Source organism: Lithobates pipiens, unplaced genomic scaffold, assembly GCF_037356315.1.
Source record: "Lithobates pipiens isolate NorthernLeopardFrog02 unplaced genomic scaffold, aLitPip1_a1.2 Scaffold_22, whole genome shotgun sequence".
In the NCBI taxonomy this organism is placed as follows: Eukaryota; Metazoa; Chordata; class Amphibia; order Anura; family Ranidae; genus Lithobates; species Lithobates pipiens.
This window is the reverse complement of record NW_027507784.1, coordinates 87416730-87436771: the sequence shown is the minus strand read 5'-3', so window position 1 is coordinate 87436771 and position 20042 is coordinate 87416730. Positions and strand designations below refer to the sequence as shown.

General features: G+C 43.8%; 1 protein-coding gene across 1 annotated transcript in view; it reads left to right on the top strand.

The window, feature by feature from the left end:
- The window catches only part of GMPPA (GDP-mannose pyrophosphorylase A), a 37023-nt gene extending 19224 nt beyond the window's left edge, over positions 1–17799 (top strand). The window contains exons 8-14 of the mRNA XM_077447839.1: positions 92–223; positions 465–562; positions 7849–7895; positions 9961–10053; positions 11697–11865; positions 16932–17046; positions 17087–17799. Of these exons, the coding sequence (XP_077303965.1) occupies positions 92–223; positions 465–562; positions 7849–7895; positions 9961–10053; positions 11697–11865; positions 16932–17032 (640 nt within the window). The 3' untranslated portion in view covers positions 17033–17046; positions 17087–17799. The remainder of the gene's footprint in view (positions 1–91; positions 224–464; positions 563–7848; positions 7896–9960; positions 10054–11696; positions 11866–16931; positions 17047–17086) is intronic.
- The last annotated feature ends 2243 nt before the right edge of the window (positions 17800–20042 follow it).

Below are 20042 nucleotides of genomic sequence, written 5' to 3'. Positions count from 1 at the left end.
ATGCTCACAGCACTCCCTCTATCCAGCTGCCGGGTGCAGAATTATCTGGCGTTGCTCTAAGTAATTGATTTGTCCTCTTATTTTTACTCAGTGAGGAGAACTCGAGTTGGCAGCGGGTTGAAGTTATACGGCTGGAGCAGGATGTCTTCACCGCTCTTGCTGGAAGAGGTCATCTGTATGTGTATAAAACGGATGGATTTTGGAGTCAGATTAAGTCGGCAGGGTAAGTGAATGATCCCAATTTGGACTATCCAAACATCATATATAGCTGGATAAGATTTTGGCAGGAAAATATTTTGTGCTTTATTGGAATCTCTTCTACATGTTGTACAACTGTGTGTTACGATCCGGGACAACTGCAGGAAAATTAAAAGCTAAAACATTATTTAAAGTTGCAAGGTTTTATATATGAGCCGTTACATTGAGCTAACCGGGAGTTATTTTCCTTTGGTGTTTTGCTGCAGTTCCGCTATTTACGCCAGTCGTTTATACCTAAGCCAGTATCGCAGAACACACCCAGAGAGGCTCACCCAAACCAATGAAGGAGGACCGACAATCATCGGTAATGTAAACTTTATTATTGCTCTACTCATCACCATGACTTCTTAGGAGGTTTACCAACCTGCAGCTATATGCTAATTTTAAACCCCATAGTGACTGAGGGTAAAAAAATGTTTTTATCATCTAAGGAAAACTGACCCAAAATAGTAAAAAAAAAAAAAAAAAAAAACTGTCTATTTCTTGCTATTGTCATACTTGCCACCAAAGGACAACCCAACATAAAGGCACAGAAACAATGGTGCACATTTTGCATTTTTTATTCTACCTAAAACACAATGGGGGAGATTTACTAAAAGCGGAGAGTGCAAAATCTGGTGCAGCTCTGCATGGTAGCCAATTTTTTTGGTCAAAACTTGACAAAGTTTTGAACAAAGCTGAAGTTAGACGATGATTGGCTGCCATGCACAGCTGCACCAGATTTTGCACTCCATTTTTAGTAAATCGACCTCACTGACACTAATTGACTACCCAAAATGTACTGACTTTGAACTTTTACCCTAACACTAACCCTGACATTGACCTAGATCAAACCTTGATCTAGCTATTTATTTTTATTTATTTTATTTTTTTCAAAATGTTTATTATTTTACAATTTTGTTTGTTTACATCTTTTCCCCCTGTAATCAGAGAAGGATGCAATGCATTTTTCTCTCCATTCAGGGGGAAAAAAAAAACACATAGTGACTGATCACTATGATAGCCAATCAGAGGCTATCACAGCAATCAGGTGAATGGGAAAGGGGGGGTCCCGATCCTTAGTACAAGACCCAGGGCTCTCGGTGACAGCCAGGTCTCTGTGGTAGGAGCGCACTCCCAGCCGCATGCAGCGCGCTCCTTGCACAAAGATAGTTATGCATATATGCGGTCTCGTGTATAAAGGCCCACCTCCGTGAGACCATATATGTGTACTGCGGAAAGAGGTTGAAGCATATCTAAACTGAAAGTAATAAATGTTATATAGTGCAGCTTACCAGTCCTTGGATGTAGCGACTGCATTTGTTTTTTTTCTCTCAGACTTGCTTTCCTTTACTCTCACCTGGTGATCCTGGCAGTTACATATTTTCTATTCTAGAGGGACAAAGCTCACTCACTGTATTGTTTATCCACTTGCCGACCGCCGCACGACGATGTACGTCGACAGAATGGCACGGGCAGGCATATGGGCGTACCTGTACGTCCCTGCCTTCCCGCGGGTGGGGGGCCCGATCGGGCCCCCCCCCCCCCGGTGCCAGCGGCGGTCGGTATCCGTGCAGGAGCGATCCGGGATGAGGGGGTGGCCATTCATTCATGGCCACCCCCTCGCGATCGCTCCTGACGAATGGGAGTGAAGCATTGCATCACTTCCTCTCCTGTAATGTAAACACAGGAGAGGAAGTGATGTAATCTCTCCTCCGTGTCGGTATTTTTCGTTCCGGCACCGAGGAGAGAGGATCGGTGAGTTGCACCAACACGACACTTCACAGTAGAACATGCCAGGCACACTCACACCCCCCCTTTACCTCCCGATCACCCCCCAATTACCCCTGCCCCCCCCCAGTCACAGTGACACCAATTGCATTTTTATTTTTTTTGCATTGGTGTCATTTGTGACTGTAATAACTGTTAGGGCAGTTAGGGTTAGCCCCCTTTAGTTCTAATGTACCCCCCTAACCCCCCCAATAAAGGTTTAACCCTGTGATCACCCCCCGTCGCCAGTGTCACTAAGGCTGGGTTCACATTGCAGCGGTTTATGAGAACGGATGTGATTCGCACCGCACTGCAGTGCAAATCATATCCGATCTCTGTGCGATTCGAGTTCAGCCATTCGCCGCACCCGCCGCAAATTCGCACGGGACCCTTTTTTTGGTCCGCAGCAGAATCGGATCGCATGGGTGTTCACACCATGCGATCCGAGTTTGCAGATCGCACTGCGATATGCGAACTGATCTGGGGGTGTCATTAACATTTCACTGACACTCCCAGCAGGTTGCATTGGGCAGTGTGAACTGCCGCCGGGAGGCATGCGATGCGGGAACCCGCCGCGGATTCGTGGCGTTCCCGCATCGCTCCAGTGTGAACCCAGCCTAATAAGCGATCATTTTTCTGATCGCTGTATTAGTGTCACAGGTGATGCTAGTTAGGCAGGTAGGTATTTAGGTTCGCCGCAGCTTTTTATAGCGCCAGGGACCCCCATATACTACCGCATAAAGCCCCCTAATTGCCCCCTAGTTAACCCTTTCACCAGTGATCACCATATAACTGTTACAGGTGACGCTGGTTGGTTAGTTATTTTTTTATAGTTTCAGGGCACCCGCCATTTATTACCTAATAAAGGTTTAACCCCCTGATCACCCGGCGGGTGTCATTTGTGACTGTAATAACTGTTAGGGCAGTTAGGGTTAGCCCCCTTTAGTTCTAAGGTACCCCCCTAACCCCCCCCAATAAAGGTTTAACCCCGTGATCACCCCCCGTCGCCAGTGTCACTAAGGCTGGGTTCACATTGCAGCGGTTTATGAGAACGGATGTGATTCGCACTGCACTGCAGTGCAAATCACATCCGATCTCTGTGCGATTCGAGTTCAGCCATACAGATAGTATGGCTGAATTTGCGTCGCACCCGCCACAAATTCGCACGGGACCCTTTTTTTGGTCCGCAGCAGAATCGGATCGCATGGGTGTTCAGTTTGCAGATCGCACTGCGATATGTGAACTGATCTGGGGGTGTCATTAACATTTCACTGACACTCCCAGCAGTTCGCATAGGCAGTGTGAACTGCCGCCGGGAGGCATGTGATGCGGGAACCCGCCGCGGATTCGTGGCGTTCCCGCATCGCTCCAGTGTGAACCCAGCCTAATAAGCGATCGTTTTCCTGATCGCTGTATTAGTGTCACAGGTGACGCTAGTTAGGCAGGTAGGTATTTAGGTTCGCCGCAGCTTTTTATAGCGCCAGGGACCCCCATATACTACCGCATAAAGCCCCCTGATTGCCCCCTAGTTAACCCTTTCACCAGTGATCACCATATAACTGTTACAGGTGACGCTGGTTGGTTAGTTATTTTTTTTATAGTTTCAGGGCACCCGCCATTTATTACCTAGTCTCACTAGTGTACCCCTAAATTTAGGGGTGTCTACTTTTCAAAATGGGGTCATTTGGGGGGGGTTTGTGCCATCTTGGCATTTTATGGCCTTCAAAACTGTAACGCCCTTAGAAAGCCTGAAGGCGGTGCTTGGTTTTCGGGGCCCCGTACGCGGCTAGGCTCCCAAAAAGTCCCACATATGTGGTATCCCCGTACTCAGGAGAAGCAGCAGAATTTATTTTGGGGTGTCATTTCACATATGCCCATAGCATGTGTGAGCAATATATCATTTAGTGACAACTTTGTGTAAAAAAAAAAAAAAAAAAAATGTTTTTGTCATTATTCAATCGCTTGAGGCAAAAAAATAAAATATTCAATGGGCTCAACATGCCACTTATCAATTTCCTTAGGGGGTCTACTTTCCAAAATGGGGTCATTTGGGGGGGTTTTGTACTGCCCTGCCATTTTAGCACCTCAAGAAATGAGATAGGCAGTCGTAAACTAAAAGCTGCGTAAATTCCAGAAAACGTACCTTAGTTTGTAGATTTGACAACTTTTGCGCAAACCAATAAATATACAGTTATTGACTTTTTTTTTACCAAAGACATGTGGCTGAATACATTTTGGCCTAAATGTATGACTAAAATTGAGTTTATTGGATTTTTCTAATAACAAAAAGTAGAAAATATCATTTTTTTTCAAAATTTGCGGTCTTTTTACGTTTATATCGCAAAAAATAAAAATCGCAGAGGCAATCAAATACCATCAAAAGAAAGCTCTATTTGTGGGAAGAAAAGGACGCAAATTTTGTTTGGGTACAACATTGCATGACCGCGCAATTACCAGTTAAAGCAGCGCAGTGCCAAATTGTAAAAAGACCTCTGGTCATTGACCAGCAAAATGGTCCGGTCTGAAAGTGGTTATGGAGGAGCAGTATTGTCGCCACATGCCTCTCCCCTAATGAATTCATAGAAGAAAGTTGATATTGTATAAGATTTCAGTTCAAGATTTGCAGGGAAAGTAAATACATCTTATCCCTGCTGACAAGACGGAGTTCTGCCTTATTTATATAGGCAGAGCTCTGTCCTGTATCTCTCTCCAGCGATCAGCAGGTGCCGGCAGTCATCAATTGGCCAGCACCCGCTGATCAGCTTCTGCTGTGACTAATCACGGCAGATGCGGTGTGTATATGCCTTCTATGCGGAAGTGCATAGGAGGCATATAAACTTCCCAATAAAACTTTTTTTTTTTTTTTTTTTTTTTTCTGATTATTCACCATTTTCACCAAGGGTATGACTCTAAAGGGTATGTCATTAACATTTCAACACAGCTTGTAGTCCCATGGCAGAATAATAAAAATGCAAAAATATATATCAACAGCAAGACCTCTGTAAAGCTGTGTAAATGAGAATAATGAAAAACAAAGTGTTAACATTAACCAAATAGTACCTAATATTGTTCCACAGAGGCGTAACTACAACCTTTAGGGCCCTGGTGCAAGAAAACATGAAGAGCCCCCCCCGGCCCGTGATCAGGGCTCTTCCCACTGATCCCCGGGGGGCCACTTACACTCATAGTGGGACCCTATATTATGGTCCCGCAGCGGGCCACCTTCCTGCCATCTTGGGGTGCCCCCACAGAACCTGTGTGACCCTGGTAGTTCTGGCACTGGTGTCAGTCATATTTTTATTTTGTTTGTTTTTATTTGGTACATATTTTTTTAGGACCCTCATTGGGGATGCTTTTCATATCTGAGGCATAGTAAACTGTTTACAATGCCTCAGATATGAATGAATGAATAAAAAAAAAAGTCAGTGGTCGGTACAGAGGGGGGTGGGCCAGGGAGGCAGCACAGGGGAAAGGGATAGGGAGGTGATGGGGTGGCATGTAGAGGAACCGATGCTCTCTATTTCCCTCCTGCAGCTGCTGAATGCCTGCGGGAGGGAGAAAAGGGGAAGTAGGCATTCAGCGGCTACATCGAGGGATTCCTACATGCCGTCCATCGCCCTCCTATCCAGGTGTGTGTGTGTGTGTGTGTATATATATATATATATATATATGTGTGTGTATGTATGTTATTATTTTACTTTTTTTTTTTTTTTTTTTATATATATTATAATGTATGTACTGTAAGTGCTCAATTGTCCATCACATCAGTGTAATATAAATTAAGCAGTTCAGAATAGTCCATCCATGTGCTGAAATTCATGCAATCCTCTTCGCAACCCCACGTGATAAGTGCAGAGCCTCCCACCTCTCCTTTGCACTCACCAACTCAAATCGCTTATCCACAATGATAAGCAACACTGCTTATGATGAACATGCAGTCTCCAGCAGAACTTCACTTCTCGCATCGACTCTCCCCTTTAATGAGCTTAAAGTGTTACTAAACCCAGGAGCCTGCATTCACTATATCTGGTCTCCCACAGTACACAGAACATGGAAATCCAATTATTTTAGCAAATATAAACTGCTAAATACCTTTTCTCATCAGCAGTCTTGTGACTTCTGTCAGTGCCCAGTCGAGCACTGGTTAAAGCTTGTAGGGGGAGTTTTCATTCTCCTCTGACTGTCCTATTAGGCTGCATGACCCTTGACACTCTGTGTGGACAGTGCTGGTTGGCCCTGTGCTGATAACATGCACCCTCCCAAAAATACCTCTAGCAGTACACGCCAAACTGAGCATGTGCAGAGTGCCCCCAATGCTCTGTACTATCAGCAGATAGATTGAGGATGGTAAAAGAAGAGGAGTATCAGAGCAAACCAGGATCAAACTGCCTTTTTACACAATGCGCAGGATTAACTCCTTAGATTCCACAGTGAGTAAAACGCACGTTTTACTGCATGCACAGACTGGTTTTACTGTTGTGGGTTTAGGAAACACTTTAACAAAAAGCCCCAGGCAAAGGAAAACTAATAATGTAATTCCATAAAAACACTTTAAAAAAAAAAAAAAAAAAATGAAATGCCACTCACAAATATAATCTAAAAGAAAGCCCATTCAAGCTATTAAGAAAGTGCAGAAGAAGCCATCAGTATGCTGCCCGCACTGCATCTCACCCGGTCCCCTCGCTCACTATCAGCGATACATCCCCTCTGGTTCCTGTGCAGTCTTCCCCCCCCCCCCCCCCGACTAGTTTTGTCTTCTGACTTTTTCGAAGGGATGGCCACACTGTGCACAGCAACACTAGTTTAAATACCCTCCTCCCCAGAGCAATTACCCCCATGAGCGCCATCAGTGTGACTCTGTAATTCAAGTGGAGATGAAAGCAGCAGAAAAAGGAGGAAGGGAACATTCATGTTTTGAGAAAATCACCTTTGACACCTAAAGAAGCCAATATATTGAGTCCGGGTCTGAAGTGTGCCCCTAGGAAGACCACGAGTACATTTTGATTTGTATGTGGACACACATAAGAGTATAATAAACCTCATTTTGAAATACCCCTTTTGGCATGTAATAGAATAGTTTACTTTATGAGGGGCTATCACTAGTGGTTTGAAGAATACATCCACTTACACACCCCCCCCCCACCTCCATTTCAAATAACCGTTATGTGGAGGTTTTTAAGAATTTACTTTTGAATGGTCTAGAAAAGATTGTCCCTAATGAACACGTCAACCCCAAATATATAAGGAAAGGGAATAGGAAGTCTGGAGAAGAGGAAGGGTGTTATTATACACCCCGCAGATAAGGGAGGAGGACTTGTGATTCTAGATAAAGGATTTTACTATTCCCAATTGTCTGAGATTTTAATAGACTGGAATACTTATGTGAGATTAACTGGGGATCCAGCAGATGATTATAAGAAGGAATTAGGCTCCATGCACACTGGGCTTAAATAAAACCAAAAAAAAAAAGCGCCTGTTCCCTTGGCAGAAAAAAACGCTCTTATAGAGCATTTTTGCATAGCTCCCAACTGTCCCTGATTTGGAACAAAGTCCCTCTGTTCTCCTCATTTTTGTGAAGTGGATACAACCTACAGGTACATTGTTTCATGCAGCCAGTCCGCCCTGCTGCAGTAAATGTGTGGTGGGTGCTCCGGAAGCAGTTAAATAATTCCTATATTCCAGGCTAGACAAATTCTAGCTTAAAATGAATTTGCAAAGCCTTACAGTCCGATGGTCCCTATCTAGTCCTATTGCGATTTGCTTTGTTGTGAATAAATGGATTCCAGGTAAAACGTGCTAAACCAATTATGAAAATTATTTGTTTTTACTTTATTTCTTTAGGAAATGTGTACGTTCACCCAACAGCCAAGGTTGATTCATCAGCTGTGGTGAGTGAAAGTGTAATTGGTTGCTACAAGAGAATGCATGATCTGTTGGATACATCAGGACTTTGGCTTCATTAGTGTAGGGGTAGAGGAATACACAGAAATTCCGACCATATTCTCACTCCCTCAAGCTTCCGTCCTGTTGTATGAGTGGCTACCTGAAGCTGCTTGCCTTTGTCACTCTACTCCAACATCGCCACTCCAACATCGCCACTCCAACATCGCCACTCCAACATCGCCACTCCAACATCGCCACTCCAACATCGCCACTCCAACATCGCCACTCCAACATCGCCACTCCAACATCACCAAAACCATTGCAGGACCAGTAATCCTGCATTGTAAGTAATGATGATGATGATGAGGGCCGGCCCACAGCCTGGGTTGGCCTGCCCCCACATCCTTGTTGGAGAGTGGGAAAGAGTGCCAGCTGCCAGGAGGACGAGGAATAAGTTACTTACAGCTGCTTATTCATTACCACTAGACAAGACGACCGTTTCATGGTTAGTAAGGTTGAATAAAGACACCAGTCCAACCTGAGTGCCTACAATTGTCCCTATCCCTATATATTGCACACTCACCTTTGTGCCTACACCCTCAATGAGCCCACAATCCAAGGTCCCCATTCATATACTAGGACCAATTTTGGACAGAAGCCAATTAACCTACCTGCATTTTTTTTGGATTGTTGGAGGAAGCCGGAGTACCTGGAGGAAACCCACGCAGGCACAGGGAGAACATGCAAACTCCAGGCAGGTAGTGTCGTGGTTGGGATTCAAACCAGTGACCCTTCTTACTGCTAGGTGAGAGTGCTAACCACTACACCACTGTGCCGCCCCATTTAAACCTTACAATGCGAAACACCCCACTGCAAGGGTCTTTTATGTTTAATTTTTTTTTTAACTGAACCCCGGAGTTCAGCTTTAATGTTCAGTAACTGCACCTTCATGATCTAGATAAAATGTAAAGTAATTGTTAACCCTGGCCTTTCTAAAACAACACATTCAGTATGAAAGGCAAAACATTTGTGTGTAAATATATATAAAAAAAAAAGATAAATATCTTCCCCAACCCCCCAGCCCCCCCTCCCCGCCTTTTTTTAAAAAAATTTTCCCCCTTTTAAGTGATCACATACCCTCTGCATAAGGAGCTCAGAGAGCTGGGGGAGGATAACCAGCAGCACACTGCTCTTCCCAGTAAAAGGCTGTGAAGGGAGGGGCATGTCATAACTAGTCTGATCATTGGAGGAGAGCGGTGCCCAGCATAGCTAGAGAACTGACCACATTGTGCTGTCCTGCTTAGTGTGGTCAGTTTTAACTAGGAAAGCCGATGGACTGGTGGGAACACTAGGCATTTCACACAAAGGAAGCAACAGGAGACGTTCTCAGATAAGTACATGGTACAGCTGGCACAAATCAGGAATATGAAACGTTGGGGTAACGTATTCTTTAATTGCCATATAGCTCCTCATACATATGTTTGGGTGACAACGCTCACTTACATTATTATTATTATTATTATTATTATTAATGTTCTAGGTATTTATAAAGCGCCAACAATTTACACAGCATTTTACATATGTATATTTTACAATCACGTCAGTTCCTGCCCTCAAGGAGCTTAGTCTTAGATTCTTAACTCACATTCATGCATACAACACACTAGGGCCAGTTTGAACAGGAGCCAATTAACCTACCAGCATGTCTTTAGAGTGCCCAGAGGAAACCCACGCAGGCCCAAGGAGAACATGCAAATCCATGTAGGTAGTGCCGTGGCTGGGATTTGAACCAATTCCCCCCCCACGCTGCCAGGTGGAAGTGCTAACCACTTAGCCAGTGTGCTACCCCACGGAGGGGAAGCTGTTTCACATTAGGACAGGAAATGTTAAGTCTAGTGTCAGTTTCTCCTGTAGGCAGTAGTATAACTCAGATGTTTGGTTAATTATCCTCAAGCTGTGTCCTTCAGTGGACTACGAGAAAGTATTTTTATAATCTCCCAGCAACTATGTCAACAGCTCAGATTGAATAGTGCTTATCGACTCCTGTTAAATTTCTGGTCTTCTTTACAGCTGGGTCCAAATGTATCGGTTGGAATGGGAGTGACTATTGGCGCTGGAGTGCGGGTGCGAGAGTCTGTTATCTTACATGGTGCTACGCTGCAGGTGAGAGCAGAACCCCTGAAACCTGTATATCTAATCACACACGATGGTGTCTTCTATGGTAATCCTTGTTCAGAGTTGTCAATGATCCCATTTCTCTAGAATGCAGTACAGCTGGGCTCATTGATGAGGGTAAGTTGGTGGCCCATAACATCCAATCTGATGTTAAAGGCTGCTTTGGATCCTTTTCTCAACCCTCACCTTCTAGGATACATTTTAATATTCACTGGTCCGTCTAACTAAACATCCTAAGGGGTATGTGCTGTGCTTTTTTTGCACTAGGCCTTTGTTCTTTGTCTTCTAGGATACATGTGTCACACACAAGGCCCGTGTGCCGAATCTGGTCCACCAGGCAATTTCGGCCCACGCACCTCTCCTGCAGCTGCGGCACCCCCCTCGCCTCTGCTCCCACCTTTTTGTCTCTGTGGTCAGCAGAAAAGGAGAGGACAGAACCCCTCCACCAGATGCTGTGCTTCTCTGTGCAGCAGCTGAGAGGCTCGTCTCTTCCCCCTCCCCCCCCCGTCTCAACAGTGGGCAGCAGAGAGGAGTGGGTACGGTGTTCTTTTAGTGATGTGCAGTGTTTGTTTTTGCACCAAACGTATCTTTTGGAAATATGGCCAAAAAGTTCAACCCTCAGACCAGAACACATTTTCCCACATGCTTTTGGGAGACTTCAGATGTGGTTTTGCAAAATTTAAGCGGGCTTGGTTGGTTTTTCTTCGTTGGAAAAGGATTTCGTCTTCCCACTCTACCCCATAGCTCAGACATATGAAGAATGTGAGAGATTGTTGTCACATGTACCACACAGCCAGTACTTGCCAGATATTCCTGCAGCTCCCTTAAAGCGGAGTTCTACCCTAAAGTGGATCTTCCGCTCATCGGAACCCCCCCCCCCGGTGCCATAGTTGGCATCCTTCTTCAGGTATTTGCACCCACTTCGGGGCATAGACTTCCTCGGGAGTCTATGCTTCTTCCTGTCCCGCCGCACTGTCTGCTGGGACACACACGGGTCTCAGAGACAGCACGGGCCATTCCCATTGCGCTGCGCGATTCACGCATGCGCAGTAGGGAACTGGGAAGTGAAGCCGCTTCACTTCCTAATTCCCTCTCTGAGAACGGCGGCAGCAGTATTTATAGCTGCTGGCTTTTAATATTTTTATTTTTTTTCAGGTGGACTCCCTCTTTAATGTTGCTGTAGGCCTCTTGGCAGCATCCCTGACCAGTTTTCTTCTTGTCTTTTTTTCATCATTTTTGGATTTTTGTCCAGTTCTTGGTAATGTCACTGTTGTGCCATACTTTCTCCACTTGATGACTGTCTTCACTGTGTTCCATGGTATATCTAATGCCCTGGACATTCATGTTTGCATGTAATCTCGGTGCAGCAGCTAGGGGGAGCCAGAGGACTTTTGCAATGTCCCTAACATGACAAGCTTAATAGGACTTTTCCTTCATGTGTCTTTTGTTGCAGCCCCGTGCATTGAAAATTTTGATGAAAAGAGCCAGCATTTTCATATATAGCGTTTATTACTGTATAGTACACAGGGTGTCATACCTCAGAGGTATTCCTGACAGATTCAGTGGGTACATCTACCTGGTAAAGTTGTACATGTTTTACAGTGACAAGCAATATTCTACTGTGTCTGCAGGATCACAGCTGTGTATTGAACACCATCGTGGGCTGGGACAGCAGCATTGGACGCTGGGCTCGAGTGGAAGGGACGCCCAGTGACCCCAATCCTAACGACCCATATGCCAAAATTGACAGCGAAACCCTGTTCAGGGAAGGGAAGCTTACCCCCTCCATAACTATTCTAGGTAAGTGAAGACATATTTCTTATTTTTCAAAAAAGAAAATGGGAAAACAAAAAACAAAACCGCCTGTTTCTGCAAGCAACGTGATTTAGTTAATTGTAGGCTCACTATAGTGCGCCAGAGTTAAAGTGGTTCTAAAGGTGGAAGGTTTTACAACCTTTGTGCATTATGGTAAAAAGACTGGTGTCGGGGCTTTTCCCCTATTTTGGAGAGATTTGCCCTCACTTTTTGCTGTGTCTCTAGAGCAGGAAATGAGGGAAAGTTTTCCCAATGAGACATGGCAAAGAAAAAGAAAAATTTCACCAAAAAAGTGTCAAAATTGTAAAAATGACAGACAGTTTGGGACAAGTCTTTTATTAACAAAAAAATAAATAAAAAAAAATTGTTCCGCGATGTCCGTTTTTTTTTTTTTTTTTTTTTTTTTATCTTTGATCACAGCGTCCAACAACCCGAGAAGAATAAAACAAAAAAAACTGAAAAAACTCTGTCTCCATGGGAGGCTCCCGCTGACTGCAGGCTCTCTGCATTGACAGCTGTTATAAAGCTGAGGGTGATCCCACCACCTCTGACGTTGCATAATGTCAGAAGGGGCGGGGGTCATCCGTTTACATCACCGGGTGGCCCCAGCCTCAGATTTATAACGGCTGTCAATGCAGAAATCTTGCAGTCAGCGGGAGCCTCCCATGAGGCAGTTTTTTTTCTGTTTTTTTTTTTTTTTTTTTTTTCTCGGGTCATCGGATGCTGTGATCGAAGATGAATGGACATCGCGGGACACCTTTTATTTTGTATTAAAAGACTTCCCAAATTGTCTACTGTAATTTTTACCATTTTGAAACTTTTTTTTTTTTGGGGGGGAATGTGTAGGGGTACATTGTACCCGATACTCATTTACGGGGGGGGGGGCGGAATCTGGGGTTCCGCTTGTTAAAGGGGGCTTCCAGATTCCGATAAGCCCCCCCACCTGCAGACCCCCACAACCACCAGGCAAGGGTCGTGGGGATGAGGCCCTTATCCCCATCAGCTCCCACAGCCCCACTTACTTACCTGATCCTGAACCAGCAATGTGCAAGAGAGCGGCTGCTCTCTTGGCTCTCTGCCTCTTCATTGGCTGAGCCATTGGCTCTTGCTGCTGTCAATCACAGCCAGTGAAGAGGGAGTGGGGGAAGGACAGAGCCCCATTCTGTGTGTCTAATGGACAAATAGATTGGGGCTCGGGAACGAGCATGCACGAGTGCCTCCATAGCAAGTGGCTTGCTTTGGGGACATTCAGAGAATAGGAGCCAGAAAAACTGGTAGGGAACCTGAGAAGAGGAGGATCAGGGCTGCTCTGTGTAAAATCACTGTACAGAGCAGGAAAGTATAAGATGTATGTTTTTTTTTTTTTTTTTTTTTTTTTTTTTTTATTTAACATGACTATAAAGATGAACAATGGGCAATGACTGTCAATCAGAGGCAATTACTAATGCTGTCAAACATTGCCGCTCTAATAAAGTAAAAAACATGCTTAGTTTGCCTTAATCTAGATATATATTTTCCACCATTGCCTAGTTGAGTTAAAGAGTAATAATAATTAGGCCTCGTGCACACTGGAGGTTTTACGTTTTTACAGCAGCTGTTTTTTGGCTGTGGCTGTTTTTTTTTTTGTTTTTTGTTTTTTCCTACAGTCATTAAACTCTCCATGTTATCCTATGTGTCCATACACACATAGGCTCAGTTTTGAGCAGTTAAAAAAAAAAAAAAAAGAAAAAAAACCCCCCAAAACTAGTGGGTTCTGAGACTTTTTTTTTCAGCTGTAAAAACGCTCTAATGCTGATAAACGCTCAAAAACTTCGCTCACCAGCGTTTTTAACATTTTTGATCCATTGAAAAAAAACAAAAAAAAAAAATTCTTAAAACGCTAATAATTGCTTAAAAAAAAAAATAAAAAAAAAAAAACCCTATTGCAAAAACGTTGAAAAACTCACTGCAACGCTACTGACGTTTTTAGAATGTTGTTTTAACGTCCAACATGTGCATGAGGCCTTATTATTCATATAATGCCAGGGCAAATCAGGGGTTTAACCTTCCGAATCCTCACAGTTCTTTGAGATTCCCACCACTCAGCCCCACACAAACTTCCAAAGCCCCGATATTTCAATCAGGAACTAATAAACTTAGATTTTTGGACTATATTACGCTAGGCTGCTGTAGAGCTCCCTTTGTGCTCCTAAGCGGTTTGAAGAGCAATAGAGGCCCCCATTGCTGATCCCTTTCTTAAAATACCAGTTCCATGGCTGTCATTCTGAGTCACAGTCCACTAACAAGTATGCATATTAGAATTTCTTGTGTGTGTGTGTGTGATTGTAGTAAATCAAAATAGGGGAACAAGCAGGATTTTTTTTTTTAATGCAGAAGTCCCTTCTGCCCTAAAGATTACCTGCCCCTGCGCTGTGGATGCGCAGCTCAGTATAGAATTTTGGCAATGCTGAAGCTGAGGGAACACATGCATGGGAGTGACGTCATCCCCATCCCAGCCAATGAATGCGGCCAGTGTTCAATACACCGAAGCCGGCCGTGTGTAGATGTCAGCAGCTGGTGGGGAGCTCCGGGACGTCGCATTGCTGGAGTGTAGAGTTCAACTGTGTCCAACTTTCTACAGAGAGGGCACACCAGCCTAGTATATTATCTTTAGACACCATTTATTAAAAAAGGAAAGTAGGTCATTATACTCACAAACCAATAAAACGGACATGCTTTATTTGTTTTACTTTTATTATTACAGGTATTTATATAGTACTGTAAATTTACGCAGCTCTCTACATTTACTTGACATCAGTCCTTGCCCCCCCCCCACAGGGAGCTTACGCTCTAAGGAACTTACATTCATTCATTCATTCTTTCCTACATACATACATACATACATACATACATACATACATACATACATACATACATACATACATACATACATACATACATACACTGGGCCAGGATCCAATTAACCTACCAGCATGTCTTTGGAGTGTGGGAAGAAACCCTTGCAGGCACAGGGAGAATATGCAAACTCCAGGCAGATAGTGCAGATAGTGCCGTGATTGGGATTCGAGCGAGTGACACCTAGTTCTGCCATGCGGAAGTTCTAACCACTTAGTCACTGTGCTGTTCACCATTAATACCCAAATGCAAAACCGCCAGCACCACTATGCATGCAAGTTGTATGTTGGTGAAGATGCCACACAGGTCTGCAGATGCTGACATATTTTTGAGGGGGGGGGGGGGGGGGGGTACCCTCTTTATCGGAGCTCTGATGAAGAGCACACCCTCCCACGCAGCATGGTGTGGGGACCATGAATGAGTGGAATTGATTTGGATGGATCCATGCAATTTGTAATAAGGAGAATTTACCTAAGAAAATAAAATGTGCCCACCACTCCTGAGCGTGGGATGTTTAACTTAGTTTTGCTGCTCTATACCTGTTCTGAGATGACTTTGGGGGGATCATTTCTCAGGATAGGAGTGGAAAGGTGAATATTTGCCTTCCTTTTTTTTTTTTTTTTTATATAACAGATAAGGCCGGTCATACACTGTTCTAATCTCGGCCAGTTCAGCAGGACCTGGCCAAGATTCGAACTGTTAATGGGCAGGCTGAATGTACCAAGTCAAATCGATCAACTTGGGTACAACCAGCCTGCTGCATTCTTTTGTGATTATCGCTGACGGCTGCTATCCGCTTCACCTGAAGGTTCCCCTTCCTGACCAGACCATTTTTTGCGATACGGCACGGTGTTATTTTAACTGACAATTGCACAGTCATACAATGCTGTACCCAAATGCTGTAACCAAATAAAATTGACATCCTTTTTTCCCCACAAATAGAGCTTTATTTTTGGTGGTATTTTATCACCTCTGCGGTTTTTATTTTTGCGCTATAAACAAAAAAAGAGCGACAGTGTTTTAAAAAAAAAAAAAAATTTTTTTTCTAAGCTTTCTGCTATAAACCATATCCAATAAAAAAAAAAAATGTAAAAAATAAAATGACTTCATCAGTTTAGGCCAATATGTATTCAGCTACATATTTTTAGTAAAATAAAAGTCTCAATAAGTGATTATTGATTGGTTTGCTCAAAGGTTATAGCATCTACAAACTGAGATATATTTATGGAATTTTTTTTATTCGTTTTTTTTTTTTTTTTTATTAGTAATGGTGATCAGCAACTTATAGCGGGACTACAGCAGACAAATCAGACACTAAGTGACACTTTTTTTGGGGACCAGTGACATTATTACAGTGATCAGCTATAAAAAAAAATACACTATCACTGTACTAATGACACTGGCAGGGAAGAGGTTAAATGTGTTCCTAGCTAATGTTTCAGTGTAGTGTGGGAGGTGCTTTTTGGAAGACATGGATCAGTGTTTCTACTCTGGAGGAACACAGGAGCCATGCTTTCTTACTGACAGAACTGACGGACCGACAATTTTTGTTGGACAAAGGTTGGATGGCGGGCTTATAAATATTCCGCAGACAACGGTCTGTTGTCAGCTTTTCCATTCCTGTGTATGCAAGTCTGTCAGACAAAAGTCCAAAGTACAAACACGCATGCTCGGAATCCGTGCTCACTAAACAACATTAGCAGAAGGTGCCCAAAGGGTGGCGCTAAAGAGCTGAAAAGCCACATAGTATGTTACTACATTTGTGTTTGTTGGCCGACAATTGTGTGCCGTTTGTATGCAAGACAAGTTCCTGGCCAACGCCCTTCGGACAAAAGTCTGATGTTTTGTCTGCCGAAAATCAGATTTTGTGTACAAGGCTTTATGCCAGGGATATGCAATTAGCAGACCTCCAGCTGTTGCAAAACTACAAGTCCCATCATGCCTTTTGCGTTTCATGCTTCTGCCTGTCAGTCTTGCTATGCTTCATGGGACTTGTAGTTTTGCAACAGCTGGGGGGGTCCCCTAATTGCATATCCCTGATTTATTTGCACATGTTGAAGCAGCAGTTTCTATAATGCGGTTCCAAGTGCTAGCACACCTCATTCATCAATAAATTCATCTTCTCATTGGTGTTCTAATCCGTTTTTGTCTTGCAGGTTGTAACGTGTCCATCCCCGCAGAAGTTGTCATATTAAACTCCATCGTCCTGCCGCACAAGGAGCTGAGCCGCAGCTTCAAGAATCAGATTATTCTATAATTGGGGGAGGGGGGGGGGGGGGGCCGATGCCAGAATTTTTCCACTCGCAGGGGGCCGATGCCAGAATTTTTCCACTCGCAGGGGGCCGGGAGAACTGTCTGTGTTCCGGGTCAGAAAATAAATGGTCCCCTGTAGCCGCTTTACTGAGATTTGTATAATAGCAGGAAGAAGTGACATGGACGTCGGACCTGCTCGAGTTTTCTCAGCCTTTAGGCACAGGGCCCCCCCCCCCCCCTGGAGCCCCCCCAACACATCAGGACTGCCACCGAGAGATTATGTACAGAGCTGGAGGCGGCTCACTGACAGCTTATTAACCCCCAGGGCGTTCTTTCCATCGTGATAACAATCTCGTGTACTGGACGTCTACACGGCTGCAGGCGCGGTCGCGCACCCTGCAGAATTTATTAAAAGTCAAGTTTTGAGAAGTCTCTCGTACCCTTTCCTGACCTCTTCCTCTATAGCTACAAGACTTTACTGTAGATGGCAATGTACGCTTTTAACGCCAGTGTATCGGTTGCAGATATGAGGAGCGGTCATGCTGGTCCAGTGGAGCTGTTTGTAGAATGTGGAGGTGATGAGATTAGAGCACACAATTGTTACGGTTCTTCCACCACTGCACACATAGCTGGGGGGGGACCAGCGGCTGCTGTTATTAGTTTACAGAGAAAAATGGAAACAGCTTTCAACAAGGAGAAAGTTCTGGAAGAAAAGGGTCACCGGGCAGAACATACATCACAATTCTAAATTAATAAATATCTGCCACTAGGCACCATTTGTATTGTGTTTTAATGTGGAACTACATTCACAAAAAAAAAAAGAAAGGAAAAACAGGTAAAAGTCCAAAAAAGTCATTTATTTCAAATGCTTATTTGCAGCATTCTTTCTTTCTATAAATATTTTTTTAGTCCCCTACAATGCACTTCTTAACCACTTAAGCCCCGGACCAATTTGCAGCCAAAGAACCAAACCCCTTTTTGCGATTCGGCACGGTGTCGCTTTAACTGACAATTGCGCGGTTGTGCGACGTGGCTCCCAAACAAAATTGGCATCCTTTTTTCATTTTATTTTTTTTATTTTTTCCCCCGACAAATAGAGCTTTCTTTTGGTGGTATTTGATCCCCTCTTTGGTTTTTATTTTTTGCGCTATAAACAAAAATAAAGCGACAATTTAGAAAAAATGCAATTTTTTTTACTTATTGCTTTAATAAATATCCCCCAAAAATATATATATAAAAAAAGTTTTTCCCTCAGTTATCAGTAGGCCGATACGTATTCTTCTACATATTTTTGGTAAAATAAATTGCAATTAGCGATTATTGATTGGTTTGCGCAAAAGTTGCGTTTACAAAATAGGGGATAGTTTTATAGCATTTTTATTTAAAAAAAAAAAATATATATATATATATATATATATATAATTTTTTTTTACACTAGTAATGGCGGCAATCAGCGATTTTTTTTTTTTTTTTTTTAATTTATTGTGACTGTGACATTACGGCGGACACATCGGACATTTGTTGAGACCATTGTCATTTATACAGCAATCAGTGCAATTTAAATGCACTGATTGCTGTGTAAATGGCAGTGAAGGAGTTAACTACTAGGGGGCGGGGAGGGGGTGGGGGCGTGCGTGCGTGCGTGCGTCTTGGCGTCACTGATTGTCTGTCTGTTCCCTGTTACAGGGAACAATCAGTGACAGCCTCACAAGGAAGCACGGGGAGAGGTTTGTTTACACATAGCTCTCCCTGTTCTTCAGCTCTGTGACCCGATCACGGGACACCAGCAGCGATTGAGTCACGGAACTCAGGACTGGGCACTTAAACAGCCACGTACAGGTACGTGATTGTGCCATTCTGCCGACGTATATGTACAGGAGGCAGTCCTTAAGCGGTTAAAGCAGAGCTTTACCCATAACAACTTGGTAATAAAATAGTGTTCTTTAGCAAAGAACATGCATTCCACATGAATAATTATGCTATTTATATTAGTGTGTGCTGTAAATTGAATCCAGCATAGTTCCGGTTTCTTCTTGCTGGAGGCTGACATTTTGCTGAAGCCCAAAGCACCTGAGCAGCAGTAAATGTTTAGGCTGCCGGTAGATTAGCCTCTAGTGGCTCTGATTTTTGGCACAGTGCCTAAAATTAGAAGGCAACTGAGCATGTGCAGAGCAGGGTGAGACAGTGGGGGTTGATTTACTAAAGGAAAAAAAAGACTGTGCACTTTTGGACCCTGCAGTTGCTCCAGCGCTTAAAGCGGTAGTAAACCCGCACATTTTTTTTTTTTTTTTTAACCTGCAAAGCAAAAGGCATAATGAGCTAGTATGCACCGCATACTAGCTCATTATGAAATACTTACCTTAGAACGAGGCCCCAACATCTGGCCCGATCCACGCCGAGGGAACTGACATGCTCCCTCGGCGTTTCTTCGGGGTATCGCGGCTCCGGCGCTGTGAGTGGCTGGAGCCGCAATATCGTCACTCCCGCGCATGCGCGCGGGAGATTTCAGTCCGGCCGCTCGGCTGCTGCCGGATTTTGACGGCGAGAAACCCCTTGTGCGCATGCGCCGCTGCAGTCAGCGGCGCATACCGAGGGGAATATCTCCTAAACCGTACAGGTTTAGGAGATATTTTTTTTACCTACAGGTAAGCCTTATTATAGGCTTTCCTGTAGGTAAAAGTTAAAAATGTGGGTATACAACCACTTTAATAAATAAGCAGAAGCTCTGCTGACTTCCATCATCCAATCGTGTGCAAGCAAAAATACGTTTTTTTTTCTTTGCAAAAAATACTCAATCACCTGCAAAGTGAAGCCTTACCTCGTTTACTAAGCTCTGGAGCAACTGCAAAGTGCATAGTCTATTTTCCTTTAGTAAATCGACCCCAATGTATTTCTGGATTTTAAGACGGCATAGACCATTATTGTTATTTTTTTTTAATAGCTAAAAGGGGCCAGCCTGTCATGCAGCAGGACTTGGTTTTCTAATTTCAAGTTGACACTCCAAAAAGTGGCAA